Genomic DNA, 14,822 nt, shown 5'->3' with positions numbered 1-14,822 from the left:
TGCTGGGATTACAGGCGTGAGCCACCACGCCCAGTCTGTGGGCTTAGTTTTTAAGAGGACTTGCAGTTTCTACCTTAGACATTTGCACACTTGAGTCCCCATGTAAGAATCCAGACTACGCTTCTGGGAAGACCACATGGAGACATCTGAGACTATCTAGGGGGAGGAGCCCAGCTGAGCCCGGCCTTCCAGTCATCCTACTAAAGTTCCAAGCATAGGCACAACGCCATCATCAATCCTCCAGACCAACACAACTGTCATCTAAATGCCAGCAAGTGACCCCAGCCAAAGCCACATGGAGCAAGAGAACATCCAGCCAAGCTCTGATCAAATTTCTGACCCATAAAAACTTGTGAAGTACAACAAAATGATTATTATTTGAGGCCACAAAATTTTGAAGCTTGTTATGCAGCACATAGATAACCCAAACAGTGGTATGAATCTTACTATTCTGGAGGTGGTAAGGTTTTAAACGAGAAATGAGTATTGAAAGGATGTGAGTTGGTGAGAAGAAACTAGAAATACTGGAGAGCTCCAAGTCCTCTGAGGTTAGCAAATTTAAATATAAGTATTCTTTGGTGGTACCAAAGGATTATTTAGGGCCACGAAGTTATGGATACCCTTAGATAAGTCATTAAGTGCCCCAGGCATTTCTTCATGTGTAAAATGGGGATTTATCCAACTCCAAGATAACAGGTGTTCTTGCCCATATAGGAGATGTTCAACTTGAAGGGAATTCTCCTTCCTATTTTCTCTCCCTCTACCTCATAATTCTGGTCATGATTTTAATCATACATAGAGGGGAAATGTAATCAAAGAAAGGTGTGTTCAAATTTATAAATGGGCTGAGAGCTATAACAGCTATCATAGGTTTGAAGGTATTCCTAGAGCACTGGAGTTTTGTCTGAACATATCACAATAAAGGCTGCCTTTGGCATAAAGCTTTAAAAATATGGCAAGGATCATTACTATCTAATAACAGTTGTGTTTCATCTTTGTTTCCTCCTCTTTCCCTTCATCTGTCAGACACTTTATCCCTCTCATATTCCCTCCATTATTGTTATACATGGGAAGCTTATCTTGATCACACCAGTAGATGCTATTTAGAGTTTGTTAACTTGAAAGAGGTTAAAGAAAGCAGGAAAGAAAGCTTTTATTTTACTATCATTCATTAATGTTCTGACAGACTGTTCTGTAAAGAGAGCAGGGTAATGAAAATCTTAAGTTCACAAGCTTTTAGGTTTAAACAAGCTCAGAGTGACTTCAACAGAAGCATGCGTTTCCTAACTATCCCAGGTGGAGAGAAATAAACCTTTACGGCTCTGGACAAGACAAATCCTGAATTCATGTACAGAATTGCTATCCTAGGTCCATCCAGCCTCATATTGTGACTCTAAAACAAATACCTGGAGGTATTTTTATGAGACAGAATGACCTAAAAATTTGGGCTATATTTTAAATCTGTGAATTCCAACTGGAAGATCCAAATCTGAACAATCACATGTGAATCACCAGGAGAGTTCTTTGAAACAAACATCTGTGCCGAGGCAATTCTCATTTTCCTTTCCAGAGAAAATCAGAATCTCCTTGAAGGAAACTGTGGTTAGTCTTTGTAAAATCTCCCCCAGGGATTCCAAACCTGGTGGAGTGCCTATGCTCACATGTAAGTTCACAGGCACGTGTGCACACATGTACACACATACATACTCTCCTCCCGCTGAATATCAGTGTCCTGAAGCGTCCTAATAAATCATCCAAACAACTATGTAAATGACCTGAGAAACTTTTCATGGTCACCCTGTCTTCTTCTAGGGAGTAGGATGCCAACTGTGTGTCAAGTAATACAGTAATCAAAGGGTATTCAAGAACTTCAGAAGCTTTGTTCTTCTGAAGAGCTGAGCTTTCCAAATAGCTGAAGATCTGCCCACTTAAGCACCAGATCTTTTTTTTTTCCAAAATAATATTTCAGCAATTTTGGATGTTAAACTCTGTAAAATTTATTGCATGTGTTCAGTTTCCTGACTATAATTTAGCCTCGTCTTCATAATTCAAGGCTATTACCATAGGCATCAATTCCTATAATGGGACTAGAGATGGGAGTTTATTACCAAAGACTACAAAGACCTCCAAATGGCAGCTGAAGACAAAAGGAAAGTTGGAGAACACCATGCTAAAAATGGGACTCCAAATAAAGAGGTCAGAAGCAAAAGTCAGAAGCCAGACAGGAAGCCAAACAGATAAACAGTGGGTTAACTATAAACAGGGTAAGATTTAGAAAACTTGTCCACAACAGGCATTGCTTCTGTGGTCTGATTATCTGAGCATTACTGTGATACACTGGTAAAAATCTTTAGTCTAAAGCAGAGGTCCTCAACCTGGATGGTACCGGTCCATGGCCCATTAGGGGCCCGGGCCGCACAGCAGGAGGTGAGCAGCAGGCAAGCAAGCAAAGATTCATCTGTGTTTACAGCCACTCCCCATTGCTTGCAGTACTGCCTAAGCTCCACCTCCTGTCAGATCAGCGGAGGCATTAGATTTTCAAAGGAGCAAGAACCCTATTATGAACTGCACATGCTAGGGATCTAGGTTGCACACTCCTTATGATAATCAAATGCCTGATGATCTGACACTGTCTCCCATAACTGCCAGATGGAACCATATAGTTACAGGAAAACAAGCTCAGGGTTCCCACTGATTCTACATTATGATGAGTTGTATAATTATTTCATTGTATATTGCAATGAAATAAACTGCACAAGTAACGCTCTGTGGAAAAATTGTATTCCATGAAACTGGTCCCTGGTGCCAAAAAGGTTGGGGACTGCTGGTCTAAAGGACCTGTTGCTGATGTCACGGTGTCCTCCTCTAGCTCTCCTCTTTTAATTTAGTGCTTCTAATTTCTTGTGTTCCTACAGAGAGTCAACCCAATTGAAGCAATAAAAGGCAAGAGGCTGCCTTTCTGATCCATCAAAAGTGTGTGTGCGTAGTCTTCTCTTCGGGTGTTCAAGGATCTCTTTGACTTGCTCTCTGGACCTTGTCTGTGTTTCAGGAGGTGTATAGCTAAGCCCCAGAAAGATAAAAAATTGCCATTATTTTATGTTTTTCTGCTAGAACTTTCTCCTTCCAGATGCCCATGTATAGTGACAGTGAACGTGCCCATGCTTCTCCAAACTAAAACCTTCCATCTTGGGCCGTTCCTCTTTCAAGCATGGGACTCTAAGCCATGCAGATCATGTCGCTTGTGTCATGGAGCAGCCAGTGCTGCAGAAACCTCTGAGACACATCTACCAAGAACTCACTAAGGTCCTCTAAGTTGCTAGCCTCAAGAGAAACACCCTTTCCTGGAGAAGGGTTGGGCCCTGGGAGGAAAAAAGTCATTGGCAAGCCTGTTGGCAGAGGCTACTCCTCAGAGGACAGGGTCAAGCGGCCACAGAAAAATAGTGACTTAGCAGCTTCCATTACAGGTAACAGGACCTAGGTGACCCTGCCTTCAATTTACTGAAGCTAACTAAAGTAGGGCCAAAGAGAGCAACCTATAATGCTATCGTCAGCACAGAAGGAAGTTTAAGAGTGATTTAATTGGTAAAAAAAGAAAGGAAAAAGGAGATACAATCATATTTTTTGTTTGTTTGCTTAAATCATCTTGTAATTTATCTGGCTACCCCTAATCTGGCTTTTTTTCATAGGAACCAATTTTTGCTTTCCCTCCAAATATTACTTCATCCTCTAGCCTCGTTTGTCTTATTATTCTTCTATTCTGGCTTACCCCAAGAGTAAGAGAAAGGGAAAAGTTTGCTAGGAATAGCATAGTATGTGGTGAGGAGATGGAAGGACTTGGGAGTCAGAGGTGGATTTGTATCCCAGCCCTGCCATTTCCTACCTGTGTGACCCTGGCCAAGTTACTTAATTTCTCTGGGATTTAGCATCATTCTCTGTGAAATGGAAAGAGAATAGAATAGCAGAAAGAATATTTCATTTTACGAACTCCATAGTATAGCTGTGAGTATCACTGGAAACAATACTTCCAACTCTTTGCTCAGCATAGTGTCTGGTCACACAAGCATGTTCTCTGACCTTGGGGTGACGAGCAATGGCTGGCCCATTGGTGCTACCCAGAATGCGAGTTAGGATTTAAAAGTCTCCAAAAATAGGTTCTCGAGGGCCTATTTAAATAAGTAAGAATTATTCTTCATGAACACACATGTGAACTACTACTCTAAAACTGGGGCCAGGCACAGTGGCTCATGCCTGTAATTCCAGCACACTGGGAAGCTGAGGTGGGATGATTGCTTCAGCTCAGGAGTTAGAGACCAGCCTGGGCAACAAAGCAAGACCTCATCTGTACTAAAAATTAAAAAAAAAAATTAGCTAGGCATGGGGATGCACACCTGTAGGATCACATGAGCCCTGGAAGTTGAGGGTGCAGTGAGCTATGATTGCACCACCGCATTGTAGCCTGGGCGACAGAGCATGATGCTGTCTCAAAAAACAGAAAAAGAAAACAAAATGACTGCTTTGAGTATTTTAAACTATTCTTCAAGTCTCATATTCATTTGTATGGTAGTTCTCCATTTTCATAACGAATACAAAGAAAATTTTGATCCTAATGATCACAAATTCCAAATGATTAGACTCCAGAAAAACCAGAGGTTTCTGCACATAGATGCCAATTTCTTTTTGTCAAGTAATCTCATGTTTTAATCATATTGTCATATATATATACCCCTTATCACGGGGATCCCAAGGGGTTTGTTCTTAATCCTCTGTAGTGTCACTCTACACACTATCTCTGGAGGGTCACCTTCTCCCCAGTCTCTCCTCAGCTCCAGGCACTGAGCACTATGTACCAGGTACCCTCAGCAAGCCCATTCAAGACTGTCTTTGCAGTGACTGCCCTTCCTGCCAAGAATGATGATCCCCCGTCGCGTTTTAATAGATACTTCTCAAGGCCTCACCAAAATGTCGGCTCCCTGGTGAAATTTCCCCACCTATACCCTATATGCGAGTACCACTATTCATATGGCATCAGGATGTACTTAAATTGCCTGTTTATAAGGCTGCACCAGACTCAGGATTTTTCTAGTGGCTCTTTAATGTGCACAAGAAGCACCTGCGTATCTTGTTAGAATGGGGATTCTGACTGTGTAAAGTCTAGAGTGGGGCCTGAGATTCTACATTTCTCACAGCCCCTAGGTGATGCCGATGCAAATGCCCTGTAGACTACACTCCGGTAACAAGCTTTTAAGAACATCTCTGAAAATCTCAGCAAGTTGGCATTTCATCATTATCATCATCATCATTATATTTTGATGCTGCTGCCCACCAACTCCAATTCTACTAGAAAGATGAGAATAGGAGACTTCAGGACTGTGTGTGTGGGGGGCGGGGGCATTGTATTGGGTAGGTGGATTGGAGACTGTGGGTAGAATTAGAAAGGAAAAGGAAACGGGATAAGGTTAATAAAGACACAGGAGGTTGCAAAGAGAGGAGGAAAAAAGTGAAAAAGACAGGAAGAGAGAAGACAATAAGAGAACAAAGAGAAAATCATAGAAAAGGAGAAAGAAACAGCCATAGGATGAGTAAAGGAAGGTCAGCTGACTGCTTCCCAGGAAGGAATCGGACCTATATTATCTGACTTTACAGTTTAAGGGGTTGAATTCTGGAACCAATCCCTCTCAAGAGTACATACTCCAGCTGTTCATGCAACTGAGGAAGTGCGCTCAGAACTTCAATACTACATTCTAAAGGGTTCTTCCCTCCTGAGTGATTAGGAACAAGTTATTACTATAACAGTAATAGCAAATGAGGGCCTATATCATGATTGTGACTACATAGAATGGCTTATATCAGCTAAGAAAATCTAAGACACTAGAATTCTTTTGTGCTAAGACCTCAAACTGATTGCCAATTACAACAACCTAAATGAGCCAGGTATGGTGGCTCATGTCTGTAATCCCTAAACTTTCTGAAGCCAAGGTGGGAAGATTGCTTGAGGCCAGGAGTTCCAGATCAGCTAGGGCAACATGGTGAGACCCCATATCTACAAAAAGTTTTTTAAAAAGATAATCGGGTGTGATGGTGCACTACTGCAGTCCCAGTGACTTGGGAGGTTGAGGCAAGAGGATTGTTTGAACCCAGGAGTTCAAGGTTGCAGTGAGCTGTGACCATGCCACTGTGCTCCAGCCTGTGACAGAGAGAGAGAGACTCTGTCTTAAAAAAAAAAAAAATGAACATTACCTGATACAGCTCAATCCGTTGTTCAGGCACTCTGGCTTTTGGATTCTGCAAACGAAAGACTCTGAACTCTGCTTTCACCAAATTGGAAGCATTCTTCTCCATTGCTGAGACGTCAAACCGAACAATTCGGAAGTAGGGTCTGTAGAAAGTGGGCGGGATGGCATCTGTAAAAAGTTAGGGCAATCATTGAAAATGATAAAATCCATTGTGCTTTCAGAAAAGACTATAGCATGAGATAATCCCAAGAAGCCATAAGGAAAATATCTACAGAGTAATTTAGTTTCCGAAAGCCAATTTAATATCATTAACAACTTAACCAGAAAAAAAAAGAAATAAAATAAACATGTGCATTTAGTTATAGGAGTAGCAAATTAATAGAGATTAACAAACCACTTCCAATTCCATTTGAAAGCATGCAGTTAACCCCATCCTTTGAAGGCTAACAGAGTGGTGGAAAATCATAGATGGTTTTGAATTGGGACAAGTTTATGACAGTTGATGTCTGGAGAGAGCTGACAGGCCTGCATACACTTTAATCAGATACGCCAAGAAAACAGTTCCTAGTGGCCAGCAGTTTGCCCATGTACTTTTTTTTTTCCTTGAAAGTTTGGCATCCAAATAATTTTTTTTTTAACCAGGCTCATATATCGAATCTCCTTTGACTTCAATATTTTAGTTTTTCACACACATATGACTTAACACATTCTCTAATCAAGTTATGATGAGGAAATCTGAATAAACAAAAGTATAATCCACATACTAACTTATACCAGATCCAGTATTAGAATTCTTTATGCAGGATAATCTCTGTTGGCGGGAGGTCATCCTAGCTAATGAAGAAAAAGAATTGGCACAAATTCCTTCAATTCTAAACCATGTAAAATACAGAGTTGCTGATGGCACATGACAATTTAAAGCTCCTGGGAAGACCGGACACAGTGGGTCATGTCTGTAATCCCAGCACTTTGGGAGGCTGAGGTGGGCAGACCACTTAAGGTCAGGAGTTTGAGACCAGCCCTGGCCAACATGGTGAAACCCTGTTTCTGCTAAAAATACAAAAATTGGCCAGGCGTGGTGGCATGCACCTGTAATCCCATTTACTCCAGAGGCTGAGGCTGGAGAATTGTTTGAACCCTGGGAGTGGAGGCTGCAGTGAGCCGAAATCGCAACACTACACTCTAGCCTGGGCAACAGGGTGAGGCTCCATCTCAAAAATCAGTCAATCAATCAATTAAGCTCCTGGGTTGCTTTAGAGTTGTGCTGTTTTTTTTTTTTTCTTTTTTCTTTTTTTGGAATCTGCCAATGTCTTTGAATGTGCAATTGAGGCTAAACCAAGACCAGAGCAGGTCCTATTCTAACTCCATGCTTTCAAATACAATATCCATTTATTAAGCACATACACTGTGCAGACCACTTGTTACAGGTATGTTTCTACAATCTTCTTCCAAAATCTCCTATACACTTTCTTTCCCCTTTCCAGAGTGTTTCATCCAACTCTAGTGTCTCCATTTCTTTCTACCCACTCTTCAATTATCTGACTTCATTAGAAATAATCATCCACAGTTGTTCATGTTTCTTTAAAAATGCTTTTATTACTTCTGCATTGTGTTTGTTTATTTTGTTTCCCCTGTGAAATTTTAAGAATCTTGAGGGCAGAGACTGGATTTTCCAGGTCTTTCTTCTTTCCCACGTAGCTGGGTCAGGGTTCTGTATACATGGAGTTCACCAAATACCCTGTTGGCATACTTGGTCATCAACAGGAGTCTCTTGAAAGACTCAGGCATCTGACTGTTGGCAACACTAACTTCTTTTTAAATAAATGAGCCATCTTGCCGATCTTAAAATAGACATAAATACCTTCCATGATTTATTGGGAAATCCATGCCCTGACGATTATGCTGAAGAAAAAAAGATGCTAGGAACACACCAACATTTTCTCATCTTAAGACCTCTGAATTTTTACCTTCATAGGAACTTTCTCCTAACCCATCTCCTTCCCCTATATATATGTGTGTCTCTCAGCACACAGGCTCATGGAGAAGCAGGGAATTTCTACACTAGTCTGCTCCATACTGGTTCATAAAATGACTGTGTAAATTGAGGCTTTATAACCCATGAGTCAGAAGTCTCAGAAACAAACAAACAAAAAAAACCCCCAAAAATCCAAAGTATCCAGGTTTCAAAGAAAAAAAGTATTCATGCAGACATGGTGATGATCCACTGCATCACCACTGCGAATTAGCTGATGGGTGGCTTCCAGGCCAGGGAGCACTGGTACACGCAGAAAGGCTTTTGGAGTCCCCTAGCACAGCATTTTGACAAGGTAATTGCTGAGAACAAATACTTTTTCTCCTCTGGAATATGCCCGCTCCCATGATTGGAACAGCTGGTCCTATGCTTGACCAGCTCAGCTGAAAACAGGCCAGACACCCAGAGAAGGCTAGGCCGGTCTGGGGCCAGGCTTTCTGGCTTTGCCCACCCTCTTGGCCAAAACCTTCCACAGGCTGATGGCTGCATTCATCTTCGCATAGCCTCCGCATTAGACAGCAGAAGCTTCAAACATTCTTTGAAGGAGCATCCTGGAAGAGCGAAGCTAATTCAGCGTGTTTCCTGTCATTAGGAAGAGTAAACATCTCACTGAATTTGTGCACCCCGCACCCCCCCCCCCCGCCCTCTGCCCTTTCAGTGGAATCCCTGCAGGCCTCTTCCACTTTCACAAGCACCCATCTTTCACACCCGCCCGCCTCAATCTTATCCTTCCATCAAGTTTGTAAATAAGTGCTCTTGAGATTTATTTTTATCTCTTTTGTGTTTATTAAACTTTGGACCATTTCCCCCTCCCCCTTTCCTGGTCCTCTGCCCATCCACACTCTTTCTTTTTATGGCTGCCTCAGACCATGAGGTCAATTTTGTTTCTTCTTCTTCTAAGCAAATCATCCAATGATCCTGTCCTAGGCTTTTGAGCTTTGAAGGGGCGTTTGCAAATATTTACAGGAGTAGCTTGCTAGTTAAGTACAGTTGTTCAGCTGGGCTTCCTATACATTGGCAAACAGCCCTCCTCCCCTCTGGCTCTTACAAGCATTTAGGCTGTTTATATTTCAACTGTCTAATAACACAAATTTGCATTTTTGGTCCTTGTTTTATAAGTAGAAGTAGCTTAACACACACAGTGAAAGCACTGCTGAGCAGCCTCCATCAGCCACTCTGCTTTGGTCTTGTAACCACAGCGAAGTGACCAGGCCAGGAGGAGCCGGCAGCCTTCCCTGCCTGTACTCCTGCTCCAGTGTGTGAGAGTGTGGTAAAAACTGTCAACTGAAGAACCGACTACCCCTTCCAGGGGTCGATGCCAGCTGTCCTGTGCTGTCATCTGCCCTGGGTCACAAGCCCCCTGGCTGGCTGAGGAACGTGAGCAACTGGCCAAATGTTTCCTCATTTGGAAAAAACAAAATTGCTGTAAATTGCACTAGCAGTCTTTGACCCTGCCTTTACTTCATAAACACCCTATACACGGGGCAGGGAGACCCAAAAAGGCCTCTCAATGCCCAGTCGGGACGCAGCAGGCTCCCGCCCTCCACTGAGGGAGCTCGGGGTAGGGGCTTAATGGCTTGTGCAGCTCTGATCCACCCACTTAGTCTTGGAGGGATGGAGCTTTTTCCTCTGCTTCCTCCAAGAACTAATTTCCCCCTTTGGAATGGGAGTTCTTGCTAAAGTCCTCTGTAATACACATCCCAGTTCCTATTCCATTGCCAGGTGGTCAGGTACTTGTGCTTGACCTTTGCCAACTTATCCACACTCACATCCTGCCTGGCCTGCTCCCTTCTCTCAATTTCTGACCTACTTTTTCAGTTCAATCAAATCGATTTTCCTTCAACCCTTTGGATTTCACACCAGGAGGCTGATTCTGGTCCTCCTCCCAGGCTTTCTCATGGGCCTTCCTCCCAGGGAAAATTTTGCACATAGAAGATTCCAGTATGTCATCAAGTGGTGTCCCCCTCACCTCAGCCTTGGCCACACATGCCAAATCATATTTTGCAGAAGGAAGAGAGAGAAAAAAAACCTGAGCAAATCTAACTAGTCACTAATTTCCAAAGTAACAGTATACAAAAAACTTAAATATAGCACTTAACCACATACTACTGTATATACATTATATGTTGACTTATATCTGCTCAAAAAAATTTACCAACTTATTGTATGTAAGCACTTTGAACTCACAAATCTTTCCTTATAGTTTTTCTCCACAGTCCAGGGTGGACTTCATGAGAGTGTGGCCAGCACAAGTGCACAGGGTCTCCATCCTCAGAAAGGTCTCATACCTGAATTTAGTGCTCTGTGGCCTCTCTAGTCATCATCTTGAAATCCTCAATCATTTCATCTTTGAATTGATGCTTTGTAAATGAGGTCTTATGGGACAGTGGAGCATGCACAGAGGGCTGGGGACCTCAGCCCCGGGCCATCCCACCTCCTGTCACCTGTCCACTTGCCCAGGACTCTCTGCCTCTTACCCCTTGCCCTCTGGTGTCCCCAGTCTCACCCTGCCTTCCCTGCCCCACCCAGTGGCCACCGTTTTCCTCCACCCAGTGAGAGTTGGGGTTAGGCACACAACCCATGCCATTTCAGGGCAGGGCCTGGTGGCAGCTGTCCTTACCACAAGCTGGTAGTGCCACAATATGTTCAGGGAACAACCCAGTAGAAGCATGTCTCTCACCCACTCCTTTTTAAAAATTTTTTTCAATACTTTTTGGGGTACAGGTGCTTTTTGGTGACATGGAATAGTTCTTTAGTGGGTGATTTCTGAGATTTTTGTGCATGTTCTTAATTCAGGTACCAACCACATCCCAGTGCAGAGTTTGCAACCCTATGGGTTGAAGTGTCAGTCCCATGGGAAGGGAGATACCTGGCTCAATATGTCATCAACCTTGTGGGTTTGTGGCAGGGGGACCCCAGCAGCTGCTGGGCTACACGTTCCAAGTTTTAGGGCAAGGGTCTCAAGTCCCTGTGAGAGTCTCCTGTCACTCTAGGAGCATCCCCATGCCCAAGCGAGCACAATATCAAACAGCACATAAAAAAACACCGCGACAGTTGGAGAGAGAGAGAGAGAGATAGAGAGAGGGAGACCATGGAACAAAGGAAAAAGTTTTATATTTTAACATCTTCAATAGTACTCTTTTTCCCTTTTTTTGAACAAGAGACCCCATATTTTAATATTGAAGAAGGATTCTGCAAGTTTTGTAGCTAGCCCTGCCAAAGCCTCATATAGTTACAGGATTCTTATGTACTGAAGGACCTTCAAGGCTACCTGAATTCTAATCCAGTTAAGAATGAACTGGTTGAACTGAATCAACCAGTTCCCAGCTCTGTGGCAACAGGGATATTATCTGGCTTTTCTGAGCCTGTTTCTTCATCTATATAATGAAGTAAATAATTTTCTATCTCATATGTAATGGATCATATTGTCAGGATTATATAAGTAAGCAGATGGAATGTTGGAGCACTGGGTCTAGCACAAATTTCCACACAGTTTCCTCCCTGCCTCCCTTCCCATCCTGCAACAAAGCTGCCAAGTGGTCAGTGGGCCTTTCGTGAATGCCCCCGAGAGAGGATGCTCTTACTAACTGACAGACTTAATTAGAAGAGGAGAGAAAGAACAGGAGGAGCTAAGTGTCCTGGGGCAGTTTATAAATGACACTATATACTCTAATTCCTTTCCACTGAATAGGGAGAAATTCTAGTCACCAAAGTTCTCACAGACTCCCCACGACTATCCTTTAACATTTCACCTGATTTACTATAAGCCTGACCATCAGAAAAGGTGACAAGAGAATCCTAACTTTCCACTAAACAGCTCTGCATCAAGCAATTTCACCTCTCACTACAATGTTCATATTAGGACTATTTTTATTAAAAAGGTTAATCGACATTGGTACAATACTATTAACTAGGCTTGGATTTCTTCAGTTTTTATATGTTCTACTTTTTTAATTTTTGTGCCTAGCTAGTAAGGGTGTATATATTTATGTGGTACATGAAATACTTCAATACAGGCATGCAATGCCTAATAATCACATCATGGTAAATGGGGTATCCATCCCCTTTGAAAACGTACTATAGTTGTGATTATCATTGGGAGAAGCTGTTGAAGGGTACACAGGAACTCTCTGCACTATTTTTGCAATTTCTTGTGAGTCTAAAATTGTTTCAGACCTGGCACAGTGGCTCATGCCTATAATCCCAGCACTCTGGGAGGCCGAAGTGAGAGGACTGGTTAAGGCTAGGAGTTTGAGACCAGCCTGGGCAACAAAGCAAGACAAGACCCCATCTACATTAAAAAATAAAAAATTAGTTGTGTAATGTGGCAAGTGCCTGTACTCCTACCTACTTGGGAGGCTGAGGTGGGGGGATCACTTGAGCCTGAGAGGGTGAGACTACAGTGGGCCATGATTGAGTCACTGCACTGAAGCCTGGGCAACAGAGTGAGATCTGTCTCTAAAAAAAATTAAAATAAGCCATGCACAGTGGCTCATGCCTGTAATCCCACCACTTTGGGAGGCAGAGGCAGACAGATCATGAGGTCAAGAGATCAAGACCATCCTGGCCACATAGTGAAACCCTGTGTCTACTAAAAATACAAAAATTAGCTGGGCATGGTGGCAGGCACCTGTAGTCCCAGCTACTTGGGAGGCTGAGGTAGGAGAATCCGTTGAACCCGAGAGGCAGAGGTTGCAGTGAGCCAAGACTGCACCACTGCACTCCAGCCTGGTGACGGAGGAAGACTCCGTCTTAAAAACTAAAATAAAATAATTTCAAAATAAAGTTAAAGAAAAGGTTAATAAAAAACAAAACTGAATAAAGGTCTTACAACGTCACTCATACATGATGAGCTCTGAAACAGAATGTAGATTTGAGGCTTGCAAGAAGTCCCCCAATGGTGTCTAAGGTTCAGCCCTTCAGGAGGGCAATGCTTCAGCTATCTATCTATTGTTTATTCCCTCTTAGATTGGTCACACCACAAAACTGGCAGAGAGAAAGTGTGTGTCTCTAAACTTGCTTGTAGGTGCTTGGGTCAAGAACCTACAGGTATTCATTGTATTTGCTAAAGCAGTGGTTCTTAAAGTAAGGTTCCCAACCCACGGCATCAGCCTTGACTAGGAATCCGTGATAAATGTGAATTATCCAGGAAAGTCTGATGCACCATCTCATCAAAGTTTGAGAACCAATGGGTGACTATATATTGGTTGACTCCTAGCTGGTGAAACCAGTCCTAGCTAACAATTAAAAGCAGATTGGAGGCCGGGCACGGTGGCTCAAGCCTTTAATCCCAGCACTTTGGGAGGCCGAGACGGGTGGATCACGAGGTCAGGAGATCGAGACTATCCTGGCTAACATGGTGAAACCCCGTCTCTACTAAAAAATACAAAAAACTAGCGGGGCGTGGTGGCGGGTGCCTGTAGTCCCAGCTACTCGGGAGGCTGAGGCAGGAGAATGGCGTGAACCCAGGAGGTGGAGCTTGCAGTGAGCTGAGATCCGGCCACTGCACTCCAGCCCGGGCGGCAGAGCGAAACTCCATCTCAAAAAAAAAAAAAAAAAAAAAAAAGCAGATTGGTAAAGTCCAGGGGAAAAGAAGGAGGCCTTAGTGTTTAACACCAGCTTTCCTGGAGTCAGCACTGACCACAATCCTCAAGGACAGATGAGCACTGGTCTCAGTGTCCTTGTGGGAGATTTTCCAAGATAAGCCAGAAAGGTCAGTAGTTCAAAGTGAAACACAGAAGGTGTGGGTATGAACGGAATTGGTAGTGGCCTGGAGGTTTTGTTTATCCTCCTGCCTGAGGTACTCACCAATTACCTGAACATCAAGTCCAAGCTAGTCCCCCTCCTAGGGGAAAAGCTAAATGAGGCTTACAAAGCAGCACAGGTTCCTGCTGATTAACAGTATTTCTCAGCAGGTGGTCTGCATTTTAGCAAACTCCTTGAGCAATTCCTATGTACCCTCACATTTGAGAACTGCTGAAATATAGGACAGAAGAAAAGAAGTCTACAAAGAAATACAGAAAGACAAAGGAGCACCTAAACTTTTTTTTTTTTTTTTTTTTTTTGAGATGGAGTCTTGCTCTGTCACCCAGGCTGGAGGGCAGTGGCACGATCTCGGTTCACTGAAAGTTCCACCTCCCAGTTTGCACCATTCTCCTGCCTCAGCCTCCTGAGTAGCTGGGACTACAGGCACCCACCACCACACCTGGCTAATTTTTTTATTTTTTAGTAGAGACAGGGTTTCACTGTGTTGGCCAGGATGGTCTCAATCTCCTGACCTTGTGATTCACCGGCCTCCGCCTCCCAAAGTGTTGGGATTACAGGCGTGAACCACTGCGTCCGATGTTTTTTTTTTTTTTTTTTAAGATGGAGTCTCGCTCTGTCGCCCAGGCTACAGTGCAATGGCGCAATCTCGCCTCACTGCAACCTCCCCTTCCTGGGTTCATGCAATTCATCTGTCTCAGCCTCCTGAGTAGCTGGGATTACAGGCGCCAACCACCATGCCTGACTAATTTTTTGTATTTTTAGTAGAGACAGAGTTTCACCATGTTGGCCAG

At 43.3% G+C, this 14,822-nt stretch overlaps 1 protein-coding gene across 2 annotated transcripts in view; it reads right to left on the bottom strand.

Annotated features, from left to right (window-relative positions):
• Window positions 1–14,822, bottom strand: part of TGFB2 (transforming growth factor beta 2) — a 98,376-nt gene that overhangs the window by 32,282 nt on the left and 51,272 nt on the right. For both annotated transcript variants that reach the window (XM_033196633.1, XM_033196634.1), the window contains one exon: window positions 6,238–6,401. In XM_033196633.1, coding sequence (XP_033052524.1) covers window positions 6,238–6,401 — 164 coding nt within the window. The remainder of the gene's footprint in view (window positions 1–6,237; window positions 6,402–14,822) is intronic.

The sequence above is a fragment of the Trachypithecus francoisi genome, unplaced genomic scaffold (genome assembly GCF_009764315.1).
Source record: "Trachypithecus francoisi isolate TF-2019V2 unplaced genomic scaffold, Tfra_2.0 Lachesis_group5, whole genome shotgun sequence".
NCBI lineage: Eukaryota > Metazoa > Chordata > Mammalia > Primates > Cercopithecidae > Trachypithecus > Trachypithecus francoisi.
Note: the sequence above shows the minus strand (reverse complement) of the source record. Positions and strands in the feature narration are given on the sequence as shown.